General features: G+C 42.8%; 1 protein-coding gene across 1 annotated transcript in view; it reads left to right on the plus strand.

Moving 5' to 3' along the window:
- LOC108789609 overlaps positions 1 to 19,852 on the plus strand; it is a 94,651-nt gene that overhangs the window by 30,844 nt on the left and 43,955 nt on the right. The window contains exon 4 of the mRNA XM_018559670.1: positions 13,137 to 13,207. Coding sequence (XP_018415172.1) covers positions 13,137 to 13,207 — 71 coding nt within the window. The remainder of the gene's footprint in view (positions 1 to 13,136; positions 13,208 to 19,852) is intronic.

Below are 19,852 nucleotides of genomic sequence, written 5' to 3' on the forward strand. Positions count from 1 at the left end.
AAGCGAGCGCCCCTTCCTCCCTGCCATACCAGGCCACATGCCCTCGGCACTGGGGGGGGGTGCTTTTACAGGGCCCTGGAAAAGCACCTTGTCCCTGTGCCAATGGGGACAAGGGCCTCTTCCCCACAAGCCCTGGGGCATTGGTTGTGGGGGTCTGCGGGCAGGGGGGCTTATGCATTATGCATTGGGGTACCCCTTTAATACAGGGGCACCCAGATGCGCCCCCTTTGTGAATGAGTAAGGGTTTTTTTTGGTTTAAATGTTTTCTTTTTTTTTACTATGTATATAAAATCTTTATTTACAAACAAACATTTAAGAAAGGATGCACTTATAAAACACAATTGACATGGAAAATTTTACAAATTCAGTCCCAAGCTAATTCAGTATTTCAGTATTAATTTTGGTGGTTTTCCAAAAAGGCTTCTGAGAACAAGTTGACCTCCACAAGACCAATCAGAGATGCTGGAAAACATACAAAAAGGGTGCCTCCTGCCAGCTTTCCTCATTCTTAACTGTGGCTGAGAGGGAGAAGGCTGTTGCCACCTGACAGGCCTAAAGCCTGAATCCTACCATCTCTAGGACAATGTTTGGAATGAGTGCCTCATGCTACTTGTGCATCTGTGTACTCTTGTTATTTTGCCACCCTGAGGTTCCTTCTACCTGCCATGTTATCCCCTATACAATTTCTAAAATGAGGGGCTCTACAATACTTGTACACCTTTGCCAATTGGTCTAGGTACTTTGCCACTCCAGGGCTCCTGCCACCTGTCAGGCCCAAATTCTGAGTGATATCTTACTATGTCAGGTACATTTTGTGGAATATGTAGCTTAGGCTACTTCTTACACTTACACTGCTGATGCCTGAGCATGCCAAGGCTGCCACTTTACAAAAATGGGTGGAAATAATTTTTTTCCCAAGAGGATAACATGTAAGGGCTTCCTGGGCTGCTAGTAGATGCTGTTTTTTTTTTATTTCCCCAGACTCCCAGTTTTCCATTTTGTAAATGGGAAAAGCCTCAGCTTCTAGAAGCTTTCCAGAATCATACACACTTTTGCATTGTTTGCTGCTCTGTAATGCACACTTTTTGAAGTTTAATTTGGATTAATTTTAGCGAGACTGCTGGTTTGAAAACAATTTTTTTTTGGTGTACAATAAATCTTTATTGAAAATGTTTTGTGTTAAATACATGCAAATGAAAAAGGGGGAAACCGAACACATGTTGGGGAAAAAGTATATTCAAACAAGTGTGTCAAGAACAAGTCAGTCAGCATGAATGATATAAACACAAGCAAGGGAAAACATGGGGAACAACAACACACAATGGACAACACGAGAGGACGACAGGCAAACACCATAAAGCTACTGCTCTCTCACCCCCTCCACCGTCACAGAAGCAGGGGATAAATGATCAAAGGTGCATGGCGTCGCAATCAAAATCTTCAGAAAAAAGGCAGCGATCCACCAATCCCAGACACTCGAGTACTTAGCCAGGGTGTCGTTCTGGGACGCTGTGAGTTTCTGAAAAACATAACCTGAGACATAATATTAAAAAAACAGCTTAAAGGAGATGGAGGGCGTCTTCTAAGATCTCACAATCACCTTTCTAGCCGCAGTAAAAATATACAACAGCAATTTAAATTGGTGGTCTGTGACTTCTGGTGGTTTCTGAATAAAAAGAGCAATATGAGGGCTTTTTGATGGATTAAAGCCAAATACCAAGCATATTTTGCCGAAAATCTTAGATCAAAAATGGGTTACCAGCGGGCAAACCCAACAAACGTGTGCAAAAGTGCCCTAGTTTGAACAACCCCTGAAACAGAAGGAAGGGGAGGGCCTTAGAGATCCACTGGGGAACCAGGTACCACCTGAGGAGCAATTTTTAGTTAGTTTCCAATCCAGTCACGGGGGTGGTTTAAGCTAATGCTATTCACTATAGCCCGTACTGCTCCGGAACGTGGCCGAGCGGCTCAGTCGAGCCGAACGCATATGCCACGGCTTGGCTGAGCCGTGCTGAAAGCCGAAGCCTGCTTCTGACAGCTGGGCGGAGCCAGCCGTGATCTTTCGGCTGGCTCCAGCCACTTGCAGAGAGATCAGCGTCCCTGGTTAACAGGTAACATGGGACACTGATCTCCAAACAGCCTAACTCTCCCTGGCACTCCGGGAGTCTCCCGCTCCCGGCCACCAAGCTGTAATGCCGCCGGACCGCGTTCCCCTGTGACAGCGGCGGCTTCCTTGCGTTCTACTGTGAAACGCAGAAGCCGCTCGAGGTACTCGTGACGCGGCGGCTGCGTTCCACGCTGGAACGCGGAAGTCGTGCATTACGAACCGCGGCTCCTCCCATCGCCCAGGCACTATTTAAGAGCATCAGAGAGGCAACGTGGCATTCCGAAATTGAGGTCAGAACGCCTGTTGCCTCCTGAACCTGCTACCTGTGCCAAACAAAGCCTTGGACCTGCTGCCACCCCGCTGTGCATTGGATGCCCACTGCTCTGCAACTCATCGCTGCAACAACCTGGACACTAACCGCAAGTACTGCTCCGATTGGAGCTTAGCTCACTGCAATATAAATCCTCATTGTTGTATGGACTGTCAGTGTTAGGTGGTAACCTTGTCCTGGGATTCCTTTAGCAACCATCAGATACTATATAGTTTGTGCCTTTTTGTCAGTATTCAGGTTATGAAGTAGATAACCATTGTCTGATACTGTTCCTTTTTGCTTTGGCCGTTCAGATTGCGAGTGACGCCTGAGACTCAACCCTGAGTAGCCTTTTTGCATAATACCCCTCCGCAGTTGTGATCCCCAACAAGTGTAATTTACGTGAGCCTGACAGAATTTCGGAACCTCAAAAAACATGGATCCAGCGGAGCTAGCCAGACACCTGGTTACCCTGTCCCAAAGGGTGGAGACACTGGCCACCTCTATGCAGGACCTACAGGTCGAGAACCAGAGGCTGCGCACAATGATCAACCAAAACGCAGCTGCTGTGCATCCCCGTGAAGGTCCTGAACCTAAGGTCTGTGCCCCTGAACCCTTCTCTGGGGACAGGAAAACTTTCAGACAATTTGTAACTTCTTGCAGACTAATGTTTGACCTGCGGCCTCGCACATACCACACAGACCGCATTAAAGTGCTTACCCTTATATCCTTCTCTAAAGGGAAACCCAGAGCTTGGGCTGAGACCTATCTAGAGGAAGAGGACGAAGTACTGGAGTCCTTCCCCAGGTTCATGGAGGCTATGGCACTCCTCTATGAGGACGCAGGCAAACAACTGACAGCAGAAACCGCCATACGCGGACTCAAACAAGGCCGCAGACACGTGGAGAACTACATCGTGGAATTCAAACGTTGAGCGCGTGAGACCGAGTGGAATAACATCAGTCTCCGCAACCAGTTTCGTCTGATTACCGCGGACTTAATAAAATCATCATAAAAAAACATTACCCACTCCCTCTCATACCCGAATTGATCGAGAGATTACAAACGTCTCGCATCTATACTAAACTAGACCTTAGAGGTGCTTACAACCTCATCAGAATGCGAGAAGGGGATGAGTGGAAGACAGCCTTTAAGACCAGGTATGGGTTGTTTGAGTACACTGTGATGCCTTTTGGGTTGTGCAACCCCCCCGCAACCTTCCAACATTTTGTCAATGACATCTTCAGAGACCTGTTGGACGTCTGTGTTGTCATATACCTAGATGACATCCTCGTGTACTCAGACAACCCCACAGAACATAAAAAACACCTCAGGTGGGCGCTAACCCGACTTCGGGCCCATTCCTTGTATGCCAAACTGGAAAAATGCGTATTCGAACAGCCGTCCATTTCCTTTCTGGGCTACAATATCTCCCCCGAGGGGATCCAGATGGACCAATCCAAGGTCGATTGTATTCTAGGATGGTCTGTTCCACGTACCCGCAAGGCCCTACAAAGATTCCTGGGTTTCTCAAATTACTACAGAAAGTTCATAAAAAACTTTTCAGGGATTGTAAAACCTCTAACACGGCTAAGTGCCTTACACCTGGTCCAACGATGCCCAAGAAGCCTTTGACACCCTCAAACAGAGGTACACCTCCGCTCCCATTCTTCAATTACCCAACCCTGAATTCCACTTTGTGCTAGAAGTAGATGCTTCCCACCTCGCCATAGGAGCAGTACTGTCACAACAGCCGTCCCATTCAGAACCACTACACCCAGTAGCTTACTACTCCCGGACTCTGAGTACGGCGGAAAAGAATTACCCCATTGGAGAGAAGGAGCTGCTCAAGAACGTCAAAAAAGACATTACGATACCCGTCGATCGGTTCCACCTACGTACCAAATAGGCGACAAAGTTTGGCTGTCTACAAAAAATCTCCGCCTCAACATACCCGCAAGGAAACTGGGACGACGGTTTATCGGCCCGTTCCCCATTGAGAAGATCCTGAACCAAAACGCTGTACTCCTCACTCTCCCCCCGAATGGAAGATCCATCCTTCCTTCCATGTGTCACTACTCAAACCCTTCAAACCCAACCAGCTTCCTCTCAGGACACCTCTCCCTGCTCCTCCAGTTGAGGTTCAGGGAGAGACTGAATATGAGATCGACAAGATACTTGACTCCCGGAAGAGGGGTGCCTCCTTGCAGTATCTTATTCGATGGAAAGGGTATGGTCCCTCGGATGATTCCTGGGAAGACTCGAGAGATGTGCATGCCCCCCGACTAACTCGTCTCTTCCATCGTAGATACCCTGAGCGCCCTGCTCCACGTGGGGACCCCTGATGTGTCCCCTCTGGGGGGGGATACTGTAACGCTGCCAGACCGCGTTCCCCAGTGACAGCGGCGGCTTCCTTGCGTTCCACTGTGGAACGCGGAAGCCGCTCAAGGTACTCGTGACGCGGCGGCTGCGTTCCACGCTGGAGCGCGGAAGTCGTGCATTACGAACCGCGGCTCCTCCCTTCGCCCAGGCACTAATTAAGAGCATCAGAGAGGCAACATAGCGTTCCGAAATTGAGGTCAGAACGCCTGTTGCCTCCTGAACCTGCTACCTGTGCCAAACAAAGCCTTGGACCTGCTGCCACCCCGATGTGCATTGGATGCCCACTGCTCTGCAACTCATCGCTGCAACAACCTGGACACTAACCGCAAGTACTGCTCCGATTGGAGCTTAGCTCACTGTAATACAAATCCTCATTGTTGTATGGACTGTCAGTGTTAGGTGGTAACCACGTCCTGGGATTCCTTTAGCAACCATCAGACTCTATATAGTTTGTGCCTTTTTGTCAGTATTCAGGTTATGAAGTAGATAACCATTGTCTGATACTGTTCCTTTTTGCTTTGGCTGTGATGACCGAGTCTCCAACTCGCCGTTCAGATTGCGAGTGACGCCTGAGACTCAACCCTGAGTAGCCTTTTTGCATAATACCCTTCCGCAGTTGTGATCCCCAACAAGTGTAATTTACGTGAGCCTGACACAAGCAGAGAAAAACTGCTTTTTCTTTTTTTTTAATTCTGACACCGTTTTATTCTGAGCCGTGTCAGAATAGGAAAAAAAATAAAAAAAGATTTTGGCTATAGGAATGCATTGCTAGATTCCTATTGGCTATTTCAATTTGCAATAGCCAATAGCAAACTACCATTGCACCCGCCCTCTGCTGCAGTTCTCTATCAGGTCCACCACTACTGATTGACAGCAGCAGAGGGTGGGAACAATAGCTAGTTTGCTATTGGCTATTGCAAATTGAAATAGCCAATAGGAATCTAGCAATGCATTCCTATGGCCAAACTTTTTTTTTTTCTATTCTGACACAGCTCCGTGTCAGAATAAAGAAAAAAAACAAAAAAGCAGTGTTTCTCTCCTTGGCGGCCGGGAGCGGGAGACTCCCGGAGCGCCCAGGAGAGTTTTTTTTCTTTTTTTGGACGGCAGCAGAACCGCCGGCCAATAGAAAACAGTTGGGCGGAGCTAGCTGTCACTGCTAGCTCCGCACAATCGTTTTCTATTTATTCTTTTCTACTTCTTTAACAATTTTTCTGTTCTGCTCGGTCCCACAGATGGACCGAGCAGAACAGCCGAGCCGAATGCCGATGAGCGGCATTCGGCTATTCACTCACTGCTGTTCGACATCTATAAGAATAGACCGAACAGAAGCGAGCCTGCTGGAGGTTCGGATTAGCCGATCCAGATGTTGGATCAGCTGAGTCGAACTCCTTCTGCACTTCGGGTTGGCCGAACATGCTGAGCATGTTCGGCTGACCTGAAGCCACGCGAAGCCACCCGATGTACGGCTGATTTCAGCCGATATACGGCTGGAATCAGCCGTAGCAGCCTGAAGTGAATAGCTGAACAGTGTTCGGCTCACTTCGCTTTAGGTCGGTCATTCACTCGGCTGCCTAAGGCAGCTTAGTGAATAGACCCCTAAGTGTCCTTAAACTCTTTTTCATTTCAATCACCTTTTTTTTCTGGTGTACATTACTATTTGTTCTTATTTTTAACTTCAGTTTTATAAATGGTATATGGAGGAGTTACACTTTTATTGTACTTTATGGACGATTTGTGTTCCCCCACCTTTCATACCTTATTTTTCTGCTTATTTGTATGTCTGATAGGAACTTCAGCACCTGCGAGCTGCGCGCTCATATTACCCTGCATACTCTCTGACATCTAAAGTAATCTTACCAGGTTTCTAATGCACCTGCTTCACAACAGCCAAATTTCTTGGCTCACTTCAGTATTTTTTTCATGTTAAGTATTTGTATTTTGGCATTTACAGCTAGTGACAAAACCCGTGGTATGGATAAAGTTTTGAGAAACATGGAGTATCAGTGTTATATAGCTGGCAAAAGATAAGTGTCAGAAGTTGGCAGAGGCTGTGATTCATGGTTAAGATTGTAGAGCCTATGCATTAAATAGTGCATTCCAATCAACCTGTATTTAATCACAATGCCAAGGATATAATCATTTTAAAGGATTACATGGAAGCATGAGCAAAATGAACTCTTGTAAATTAGCAAAGCCCAGGGAAGAGTAAATATACTCAGTGACTTTGTTGGGTGCTACATATTCTTTTTCTGAGACTTAGCTAAAATTACGAAAATTTACATTTGTTTAATTTCTTCTATCAACCCTTTCTTTTAACATTTTTATAAACAATATAAATATATTTTAAAAAGCACTTGTGCACAAGTACAATTAATCACAACTGCTAATACTTTCTACCATATGTTGCAATGATTTTAAAGCAAAAAAAAAATCAATGATTTGTCCAGAATAGGAATAAAATGTTTATAATGTTTAAATACTTTTCCTTTAAAAGGTCAATATGTAATATTGCTTATTAAGTATGACGGTATGCATTTTTCCATCAGATGAAGCTTTACACTCCTTTCTACATGTTTTCCAGTTACCCTTTACCGTCTATGTTTTAAAATGTCTGTTGTTTACAAAGCATAGTAACGCCAGCTAAAATTTACACACACACACAAACACACATATATAAAGGCTCCTTTTCACATTTTCCAGTTTCTCATTATCACCTTTTTGTAAAAACCTCTGATTCCAGTCCCAGTCAGAGACAGAATGACTGAGAGAAAATAACTCTTGTTTGAAAACTCATAGTGCTTTGGGGATCCTTTATCGTGAATTATATGTTTATTAGGAAAAGCAAAAATCTATCTATCTATCTATCTATCTATCTATCTATCTATCTATCTATCTATCTATGCACACACACACACACATATAAAGTGAAAGATATAAAGTAAAGGATATACTGAATCAATGTGTGTGTGTGTGTGTATGTGTGCTTATATATATACTGTATATATATATATATATATATCTTAGGGATGCATCGAATTATCGGTGGCTGAAACATTTAGTCCTAAAATGGTAACGCCGATAGAAAAAAAATGGTGCTGATAATAAAGTGCCTCCCCTGCCCGCCCATAGCAGGAGCTTTCACTGCTCCGCCGCCGCCTCCTTCCCATTTAGCTGCTGTGTTCAAAGATATGTGTGTTTATTTACAATCTTACTGTTTATTTGGTAAACGAGTAGGGGTAACAACTACCCCTTAGTCATTCACAAGGGAGGTGGGATCTGGGTGCCACCTTTATGAATGGGGGCACCCAGATTGCTATAAGCCCCCCTGCCCGCAGACCCCCACAACCACTGGGCCAGGTTTGTAGGGAAGAGGTCCTTGTCCTTATCGACATAGGGCACCCTCTCCATGTTGAAGGCATGTGACCTGGTATGATGTGGGGGGGGGGGTTGCACATTTATCCCCCCCCTTTTCTGCTCTGCCAGGCTGATGCTCGGGTCAAGGGTCTGGTTAAGGAATTTTAGGGGGGACTCCACACTTTTTTTTGTCTTTTTTTTGTTTCTGTGGACTGTCAAAAGTTAAAAAGAAAAGAAAAAATATCACTTTTCTAAATATCACTTTTCTGCAACGAATGTTCGTTCGTAAATATTGTATAACTCATCCGAAATTGACGAAAACAAATTGATTTTCAGACCCGAATCCCCAATCCCGCAATAACAAAAATATCAGAAACGGAGCGAACCAAAACACATTTTTTCCTGCCACACATGTCTACGGTTTAGCATTTCAGGCCCTGTTCACACCAGGGCAGTTCGGCCAACATAAACGATCCAATACATTGCTATGGGGACCATTAATGCGACTACGTGACTCCACGTGATCCGAACCGCCTCCCGCCCGAATTGCTCCCTGACTCTTTTTTGCAGCACCGATCAGCGCAGTTTCCATAATATTTCAATTGAACCGTGCTGTTCAGCGCAGTTTTGGGCATTTTTTATTACGTTTCAGCTCTGAAATGCAATTAAAAACACCCAAAGCCGCCCTTTTAAAATGGTCGCCGATCTGCGACTGCCCTGGTGTGAATGGGGCCCCAGAGAGTCATATGAAAATTGTTAAAGGACTTCATATTTGTTTGAGGTTTCTCCTCCTCCAGCCTCCTCAGCTTTACCAATGCTTTCATTATGCAAGGGATTTCACCAAGAAATACAGCAGTTTTCATTGAGAATCACCACCATGCAAGATTACATGTGTAACTACAGCTCTCTGTTGTGAGAAATTGTGGAGGGAAACCTTCTATCTTACTACATGGGGAAGGTCCACAAAAACAGGGGATTTCCATTAGGTTACACATCGTAACACTATTTTGCCCTATATATCATGCTTATACACAATTGTCTCACAGTTCTATATACCTCATAACAGTCTTGTTTTTCTGTTAGTGTTCTTAGTGATTTTTATTGCAGCAGCCGTTTTATTTTATGATAGTTATGACTATCTTCCCATTTCTGAACAAACAGAGCAGGAAGTTCAAGCAATCTTAATGGTCTTATTTTGCAATAAACTTACCATATTTCCTTTTGACTGTGCTATATTGGCAGTTGTAATCTAGATTATGACATTCACATTGGACAGTGCAAGCTCCTTTGTTTTCTTGTCTTTAAAATGATGAACTACAAACATAGTGAATGTATAATTTTACTTGATCAGTTTGCTGATGGACTTCACACTGCTAAAGTGGCAAAATGCAAATAGGGTTGAAAATGGAACTTTGCTTGCAAAATATCTACTGCTCCTAAGTGATGGTGAAACAAAAACCTGCACCAAACATTATAGCCTATTGGGGTTTTTGGCAGTTATGCAGTGAGCATAGTAGATCTATACCCTAACAATATGACAGTTTGCTCCCATCAGATGCTTACCATCTTGTCTTGAATTGTATTGTAATTATAATGTCTTCCCTATACTGTAAAGCACTGCGCAAACTGTTGGCACTATATACATCCTGTATAATAATAATAATGATAATAATAATAATAACGCGTTTCTGTCAGTAAAAAGAAAAACAATTAACCTTGCAGTAGGGCTACCTATGCACTGCAAGGGTTAACTGTTTGTTTTCGTCTAGGGGTATTGTGTAAAGCACTTTTACTTACCTGGTCCCCACGCCTACAGGCTCCAAGACCACTGCCTGCAACTTCTTTCTCACTTAGCTTCAGCGGTTGGAGGTCTGCTGACATCATCATGTCTAATGCAGGACCCATGGCCATGTGACTATGCCGAGGGACATTATGAAAAGGACAATATAAAAATGTAGTATCCAAGTTGTTCATGGATAATGGTAACTTATTTTCTTTTAATTATTAGTTAAGAGATCAGTCAGTCAGTACACAGGTTGAATTGTCAGTGAACAGCAAGTATTTATGGAAAAACAGAACATTATTTTACTAGCTTATACTGTATATGCTGCATTTTACTGAACTGACCAGTGAAAATGATAAGCACATGTATATTAGAAAACAACTTTTGGCACCCTGACTTGTATTATTTAGGGCATTCTGAATATTTTAGATGAATAAAGTGTTGTATGCCATTTCATCTGGGTCTGTGCTCCTCTGTGGCAGTTAGAGACTTGCACAGTGATGCTGAGCTCTTGTGCACTTCTAAAATCTCATCTGATCCAGGGAAAGTTTAATAAATACTCTGGTGGAAAAGAAATCACCATGCCTCAGCCCTTTACCTATTGTGCCATAGTATCCTCAGGAGTATAGCTCTAGGCTGATACTTTGTCCCACTATAAACAGGACCGTGCAGTTTTTTCTTCATTTTTCCCTGTCCCGTAGTTTCTTTAAAAAAAGAAATGTTGTCCCGTTTTTCTTCTTAGGAGTGCGCTTCTTAGTCTGTGCGTCTCCTTAATGAGACTGACAGTTCATCCAAATCAAAATTACTATATACCCGAATATACAAATGATTATTTATTCGGGCATATAGTAATTCATTGTATGAGTGTGCCGCCATATTGGTACATCTGATGTCACGTACGAAGACACACCACCCCCTTGGCCCATTGTTTCTATGCACGCCTGCGTGCTTATAGACGCGCCAGTGGTTAATATTGCCACCTCACATTTTTTTTTTCAGTGTGCAGTTTCCGATTAGTGGGCTTGTTGCCTCCAAATCCAAAACAGCATCATCTTAATTTTTCATGGATACGGAATATTAAAACCGCCCCGTTTTTGCCATCCGAATGTACCGTTTTTGGCTCTAGGAAATATGGTCAGTCTACCGATAAGAAGTATGAGTGGTACATTTTTAGGTAGGTAACCCTACCAAAAAATGTGATATACTTGGCTGTGTGTGATGAGACAGCATTTAAACTCATAATAGTTCACTGACCTCATACACATATTGACCTCTGTGTCACTCACATCTCAGTGTGGATTGCAATGTCCATACCAGTGAACTTTTGAAAGTCAATTCCTCAGAATGGGGGTGGAGAATGGGGTGTAGCTAATCACGGTGCACATGAAAAAAATAACAATCTGGTTAAAAAACAGGTAAAAACAATAACAATCTGGCAAGAATTTCTAACCTTAGTACTCCCAATGATGCTGGTCTCAAGGTGTCTGCAGGAGTCCCATAAACATTAAACCATCACCTGTATCAGGCAAAAAAAGCCAGATTGTAAGGCTATCAGAGATAAAATTCTGGTGCCCCTGTTTTGGGGTGCGCTGAACTTGATCACTCCCTACAAAGGATGGCTTGGGAACAGCCACTTACAGCAGGTAGAGAAGTCCCTATATATCAAGTATATACATTTTACATAACACATTTGTGCATTAATCTTGTGATGCAGTTAATCTTCTAGAATAAAAATTTATTTTACTGCATTGAGCTACTGTTCACCCATGGAGAAAGGGCAGTTCCAAGCTATGACACATATAGCCCAAATGAACATAACAGAGGCACACAGAATGTGAAAAAAAAGTATTTTCATTCGTTTCATGCAAGTATTTGCATTATTTTCTAACCCTGGGGACCCAATCTTGTCTGTTAGTATGTGTGAAAAGCCGAGCCGACGGCATTTGCTTCGGCTCGAGTGAGCCAAAGTGACAGCCGAAGCGGGGTGACCGGCCTGCCGAAGGCCAGCCTTTTGCCCGCAAATGACAGCTGGGTGGAGCCAGCCGTAATGTCACAGCTGGCTCCGCCCATTTGTAATGACAGATCAGCATCCCCAAATGTCCTGTGGAAGCTTAACTGTCATTAAACAACAACTGGGCAGAGCTGGCTGTGACATCATGTCTGGCTCCGCCCAGTTGTTATTCATTGGCCGGGACCTGCTTGAAGGCGCTAGCAGGTGCAGGCCAATAGGAAACAGTTGGGCAGAGCTAGCTGTCACTGCTAGCCCTGCCCAATTTTTTTTTCTTTAAAAAAAAAATCTTTATTCATTTTTTAATGTAACTGTTTTATTAAATTTTTTAAATATTTGTTAACTTTTTTTAAAAACTATTTTCACTGATTTGCTATTCTGCTCGGTGGTACTACATAGGTACCGAACAGAATAGCCAAGCTGAATGCTGCTCGGCTGACCGAAGTGCAGCCAAAGGCAGCCGATGTACGGCTGATTTCAGCCAATGAAGAGCTGAAATCAGCCGTACCGAGCCGTAGTTCGGCTCACTTCACTTCGGCTGGATTATTCCCTCGGCTGCCTATGGCAGCGTTGTGAATAACACACTTAATCTTTTCCTAAATTGCATCAACCTACTTCAAACTTCTTTTGCATTTCCTTTGATCTGTATGGGGAGGGAAGCAGTTTGGATGTACGCAAAAGAACATGTACACAGACACTTAAATAAAGTCAGTGACTCACTGGTATAAACATAGTGAATCAGTAATACAATTGTTGATTTTGGAAACCCATATGAGGATCTTTCACTACGTTGTCATCTATATTATCCTTCAATTAATCTACTACGTATTTTTGTCTATACAACCTCAGAAAGCCAGTGTTATTCCCTATATTTTATTGTGCACTAATTCTGCAATAGAATACAAGAAAAACATATTTACTATGTCCCAGAAATCTTTGTCATGTTTTTTTTTTGGACTTCTTTTTAGCTAAACTGACTTGATGCCCTCCACCAGGTAAAAAGGCTCCTTTTAAAGCCAAAATGAAAATGACTGTATGTCCAAAAGGGGCAGTGATTGCCTATTGCATTCTGAATTGCTGTCCTCATAATGAACTCTGTGATGCAAAAGGATGTCTTTATGTAAAACAAAATACAAGTGAAAAAAAAGGCTTCCTTTATTGGTTATTGCATACTTTTTGTGCTCTCTTTTAGTCGACTTTTTGGCAAAATACTGCATCTTCAGCCAGCAGAAGTTGGCCGAGTATAAAAGGGCTTTTGAAGCGGTAAGTGTAAATTCAGTCTCCTTTTCTTTCCCCCTCCTTTCCCCTCCCCCTCCACTCCTCCTATGTCTGTAGACAGTTAAGCAGAAATAATAAGCACCGCTGCCTGCGGTACACGTCCCATGAATTACTCCAACATCAAATGTAACTTTAGAATGGAGGCACGCTTTATTCTTTTTGTAGAACTGTTCCCCAATCCATTCTTTATTTACATGTCGTGAGCCTGAGCGATGCACAGCCATTTAGAAGACACACAAAAAAAGGAGAGGCCATTAAACAAATTAAAAGGAGTGGGGATGACTAATACAGTACTCTTGGAATCTGCAATTTGATTAGCCTGAATTTAATACACAATAGATGCGACAAGGCAGGAGTGTAGTCTCAACTGCTCTTTAATAACCTTCCACAGCTGAATTATGCTGATGAATGTGCTATTCTTGGTTGTGAAAAGTGTCATTAAATACATGAAATGCTTTAGAAAAAGCATGGATATTTTCAGATTTGACTTTGTGATTGAAATATATTATATAGATTGTGAATTGTTTTGTTGTTAGATATTTGCAATACTAATTGCCACTGAGAAACAGGAAAAGGAACAGGGTAATTCCAAATAATTTGTCAATAATTGGCAATATAATTTATGCAAAGCACGTAATCAGTGTGGCCGTTTGAAGAAGAGGACGTACATGACAAACTGGCTGATAGACTTTTATGCAGAGAACATTAATTTGGTTTCTGTGAAGGCACTCATAATGAAGTGCAATTGTCAGATAATATGGATGCTTTAAAATCAGTCTGCATGTAGAATATAAATGATCGCAACGCGTTTAGCTCTTTAGACATCAAAGGTTGATCTGGTGGTTTGGAAATATTTTGCAAAATTAAACATTATTCTTAAAGAGGATCTAAACTGTTAAAGCTATATCTAAAGAAAGGCAAGCAGAGGGCAAAAGACTAGTCACCAGGGCTGAATGTATTCTGAGAAAAGGAACAAAAGAGAGCGCCTGTTAGGATCCAGAGTGCCTCTAGGTGGCGTAGGAGCTGAGACCTGCAGCTCCAGTGCTCACCTGCGGGTGTTTCCCAGCTGCCAGTACTTAGCCATCACCTGGTTCTTCCTGGGAGGATATTTAAACCCTCCCTGCAGTCAGGATGATGGCTCAGTATCATTTCCTGTTTCCTGAAACTAGAACCCTGAGTCCCCAGTTCCGGTGAACCCTGCTTTCCGTCCAGAGTCCTGTTACCAGTCCTGTACCCTGTTTGTGTCCTGAGCCCGGTTACCCATTTGCAGTCCTAGATACCTCTTGTTGACATTACCTGCCTTTCCTCCTGTTGCCATTACCTGCTTGTCCTCTTGTTGCCATTACCTGCCTTTCCTCCTGTTGCCATTACCTGCTTGTCCTCCTGTTGCCATTACCTGCTTGTAGTCTGGTTGATGTTACTTATTTATGTTTGCTTTTGGGTGTTGTTTAGTTTTTCTGTTTATTAAACTGTATATAATACATTCTGCCCTGTCCGGTGTGGTCATAAGTGTTTGGTCTGCCTGTGTGGGTACCTGCGCAGGTGTGGGGTCACCTGTGCCGGTATCCTTAACAGCGCCTCCGTAGTGTAGAAATGTTATTTAATAGTAAAAACACACAGCTCTATGGCTGTACTTACAACAGTTCAGTAGAATAAAAACCAGTAGAATAAGGTGAGAGGATGGAACACCTGGCAGGGAGAATCTGGAGCGATGTAAAACACCAAAAACCTCGATCCCTGTGTTGGTAAATGGTTTACGCGTTTCTGGGGCACGCTCCCTTCATCAGAACCTGCCAACCCCCCCTCCCCAATGGAAAATGGCAAGCATTGGTTCTGATTAAGGGGGCGTGCCCCAGAAAACGCGTAAACCGTTTACCAACACAGGGATCAAGGTTACTGGTGTTTTACATCGCTCCAGATTCTCCCTGCCAGACTTTTTTAATTTGATTATTTTTTACTTTTAATCAGTTTTTATTTTTTTCAATTTTTATTTTATAATTTTTTTCCAGTTAACTTTATTGCTATCACAAAGGAGCTAACAATCCCCTGTGTGATAGCATTTAGAGGTGACAGGTTCTCTTTATTGAACCTGTCATGTCCAATACAGGAGTTCTAGCACAGTACTGTGCTGGCTCTCCTGTGACAGCTAAGATGGGAAGGCTGCGACCGTGAAAACCCCGGAGGGGAGGGAGGCGGCCAACGGTGAGAGGCATCTTGTGGAGGGGGGCTGACCATGGAGGGGGGGCGGCAAGGGAGGACGGACGAGCAGGCTAATTACAAGTGATTTCGTCATAGTACACATACATATAGTGTAGTTCCTACACCATCAAAAGGCACTTGGAAACTGCAAGAAACTCTGACAGGAAAAGGTCTGGCAGACCCAAAACCACAACAGAATCAGAAGACAAGTTTCTGAGAGTCAACAGCTTGCGTGTCAGGCAGCTAACAGGACAACAGCTTCAAGCACAGCACACTGTGTGAAGTTGGCCATACACTCTGCAATTATCGTTAGCTTTTTTACGTGCCATCATCGAACCCTCCTTCGTTTTCCGCTCAAATACCCCATCATGCACAGACCAATTTTGATTGTGAAAATTGTTCAATAGCAATACTAGATCACCGAACTTCGTCGATCGACACAACAGATTTTCGTTTGTGCATGTGCAAGTGTTCTTGTTGCGATTCTTTTCGTGCGAAAATTTCACTAATCTATCGATTTTCGAGTTTCAAAAATTTTTTTTTCCAGCCTCACCCTTCGAGAAAATCTGGCAAAGAGTACAATAAAAAAATCTCTGGGTTCCCGTCAACAAATCGATTATCGGACGACAGACCATTCACGTTGGAAGATTTCCGAACGATAATCGATAGGTGTATGGGCACCTTAAGTCTCAATTTCAACTGAGAAGAGAAGACTTCAAACTGCAGGTTTGACATGTCGAGTTGCAGTAAGAAAGCCATTTCTTAGATGGCAAGATAAGAAAAAGAGGCTAGCCTGAGCCATGAAGCACCACCAGTGGACTACTGAAGACTGGAAGGTCTTTTGGACAAATGAATCAAAATTTGGGATCTTTGGTTCATCACGCAGGGTTTTTGTATGCTATCAAGTAGACAAAAGGATGCTTCCTCGATGTGTGACACAAACTATCAAACATGGAGCATTAAGTATGATCCTCTGGGGCTCTTTTGCTGGATCCAGAGTCAACGACTTCCACAGAGTGAGTGTCACCCTGAACCAAAACTACTACCGCAGCATTTTGCAGTGCCATGCAATACTCTCTGGTGTATGCCTTGTTGGTCAGGGGTTAATCCTACAGCAATATAATGACCCAAAACATACGTCCAGGCTGTGTCAGAACTATCTTAGAAGAAAAAAACAACAAGGCAATAGGCTTCAAATCAAGGAATGGCTAGCACAGTCTCCAGACCTAAACCCCATAGATCTGGTTTGGATGGACTGGACAGAAGGATGAAAGCAAAGCAACCTACAAGTGCAACACATTTATAGAAACTGCAAGTGTTGGGAAGAACTTTCTGAACAATATTTGATTTCCATTGTAGAAAGAATGTCACAAGTAGGTTCGGCTGTTATATCCGCACAAGGTGGCAACTTTGATGAGTCAAACATTTAGGTTACATTTTGTTAAAAAAAATGATTTCAATCCAAATTGTTTATTTGTTTAATGCTTTATTTTCAGAGTACATTGAGACATTAAAATGCAATAAAAACCGAAAAAATTTAGGTTTTCTAAAGCTTGTGACTGGTCGTGTAGATATATTTATATATACACTGAGTGGTCAGATTATTATGACCACCTGACGTTTGTAGGCAAATTAGCTATAATTTTGCGCTGAAGTTGCTAGAGGGCCAGCCCGTTATAAATAGTGAAGCAGGTTGTTTACCACGACAGTAGAAGTGATTTGTTTCTGAAGATATGGGTAAACAACGCGATTTAACAGCCTTTGAACGTGGCATGATTGTTGGCGCTCTGAGCCGTGGAGCGAGTATCAGCAAAACAGCAGAATTCGGTAAAATTTCTCTCTCTTTCTTTCTCTCTCTTTCTGTATGAAAAGCTTTCTCGTCATTTCCTGTCCAGACAGGAAATTTCCGAAACACAGCACAATGAAAAACCAACATGGGTTCTATCTCTTTGGATCCCTGTCCCAAACAAAATACAGTAAATTCCCAGTTATCCAGTACACAGGCGGATTGGTAGATGCTGGATAACTGTAGTTTCTGGTTGTGAGTTACTATTAAATCTCAAGCAACAACCCCCCTCTCTCGCCCGATTCATCTGCTGGCTAGATTCTGCTATTGGCTATTTCGAATTGCCATAGCCAATACCAGGCTGGCTATTGCACACCCAAAATGAATTTGGTTGCTAACAAATTTTTTTTAGTGTGCACATGTCTATCAAGCAACTGGCAAAAAGAAATTAGGACATATTATGTCCTCAATTGTTTTGTTTTTTTGGCTGCTTGAGATTTTTGGTTGCTTGAATGCCGGATAATGGGGAGTTTACTGTAAAAAAAAGTTTTGGCTGGAGTTGGTCTTTAGGCAAGACACCAAACATGTACAGAACATGCACAAAAGCTAACAAACATGTCTCAGGTCATTGTATTTTCATTTAACGCAGTCATTGCATGGAGTACAGCCACACAAACAGTTACAATATATTCTCAACCTTAAATCTCTTTGGCCACAACGGCTGGGTGAAATTCTCATTTAATATTATTACAAAACATGGCGTCATTACCCTAGACCTTTGAGTATAAGTACTCGTATTTAACATACTGAACTAGCTAATTATATGAGCACACATTGCATGTATTTCTATTTAGACTACAGTAATTCCAAACCTAGAGATATGTCCAGTCTTTGACATTGCTTTTTATTCAGTATGTTCATGGTGTAGCTATAGGCTCACTGACAGAAAACAATAAGATTAGCTTTCTATTTGTAATGGCGGTCTGCATAGAGCTTGTCGCATTGAAGTTCTCCGCGAGCTGGTGCACCTGTGTTGACTGAAAAACAAATGTTTTTGAAAGAAAATATAGGGTTACAAAAATGAGCAGCCTGGATTACTGGTTTAAGTGTACTTTACTCGATTACATAAGACCTGACTCTAAAATGTGTATGTACTCTCAGGTATGGAAATTACATCTTTAACACTATACTGTATATAGTTTACTCTTCCATGCACTTTGCTATTTCCTAACACATATCATTATATAACCTGATATATACCATCATACATTAAATAACATCTACTGTATTTAATTACTTTTACTAGTTGTGGATTTCTACTCTGCCTTTTAATGATGCATAGCACATTTTCATCATGTGGTCATCATGTCATCCAATGGTCCAACTGTGGAATGACACACATTTCAGCCGTCATGTACATACACTGCTTTGTACACTTTGTATATGCACTACTCCAGCTGGGTGCATATTCACTTTTTCCTCCCCCTCAAATAGCATAATTGTTTACAATGGTAAACAATAATGAATCAGCAATTTAAAAAAATCAATTTCTGCCAAGAGAGAGCTTCTTAGACTAGGATAATCCCATAAGAGGTCCTATAGGTTGCGTAGTGAGCAACAATTGCAAAAAAAGTGTGATAGCATTTTGGGTAGTAACATACCCATTCTAAACTACATACAAAAGCATATTTAAACCTAAAAACAAACATTGTATATATTCCAGCTTACCACTCCTTAGATGTGGTGGCCACATTAGTTTTCCTTTACAGGCTAAGAACATTTCACAAGAAAGGTAAGGATGTTTGTGCCTTCTTTTCAGCTCACGGAAAGTGATAAGGACTCCCCCCAAAAGTCATGCCTGGCCTTTTAGGTCTGGTAAGAATTTCAAGGAGGAACCCCACCCCCAAAAATGGGGGGAAAAACCTGGTGTCCCCCCTAGACCCTTGATCCGAGCACAGGCCTGGCAGGGCAGGAAAGGGGGGGGGGGCGAGCGAGCGCCCCCGCCATACCAGGCCACATGCCCTCGGAACTGGGAGGGCGCTTTTACAAGGTCCCCCCTGGAAAATCACATTGTCCCCATGCCAATGTGGACAAGGGCCTCTTCCCCACAAGCTCTGGGGCGTTGGTTGTGGGGGTGTGGGCAGGGGTTACCCTTTTATTAGATTAACCCAGATGTGCCTTCCCCCTCCCCTTGTGAATGAGTGAACTTGTACCCCTACCCATTCACTAAACGGTTAAAGTAAAAGATAAATAAAAAGTCCTCATTTTTTCTTTTATCTTTTTATAGGGGTCCCTCCTACCATTCCTACCAGACCTAAAGGTCTGACCTAAAGGGTCTGGTATTGTTTGGGAGGGGGACCCCACATTTTTTTTTTCTTTTCTTTAAAATGTTCTTTATTATTTTCGTAACTTTTTTTAAATTTTAATTTTTTTACATTTATTTAAGTTTAAAGGGGCGAACGACAGTGAGTAAACTGCCGGAGCTTCAGCTCAGCCAATCCAAATGTTGAACGGCTTCTGCACTTCGGCTCAGAGCATATTCGCCTGACTGCAGGCAGCCATCGGCTAAAATGGCTGATTTTAGCCGATGTACGGCTGAAATCAACTGTACTGAGCTGCAGTGAATAGCCAAACGGCGTTCAGCT

The sequence above is a fragment of the Nanorana parkeri genome, unplaced genomic scaffold (assembly GCF_000935625.1).
Source record: "Nanorana parkeri isolate BGI_ZX_2015 unplaced genomic scaffold, ASM93562v1 scaffold411, whole genome shotgun sequence".
Lineage (NCBI taxonomy): Eukaryota > Metazoa > Chordata > Amphibia > Anura > Dicroglossidae > Nanorana > Nanorana parkeri.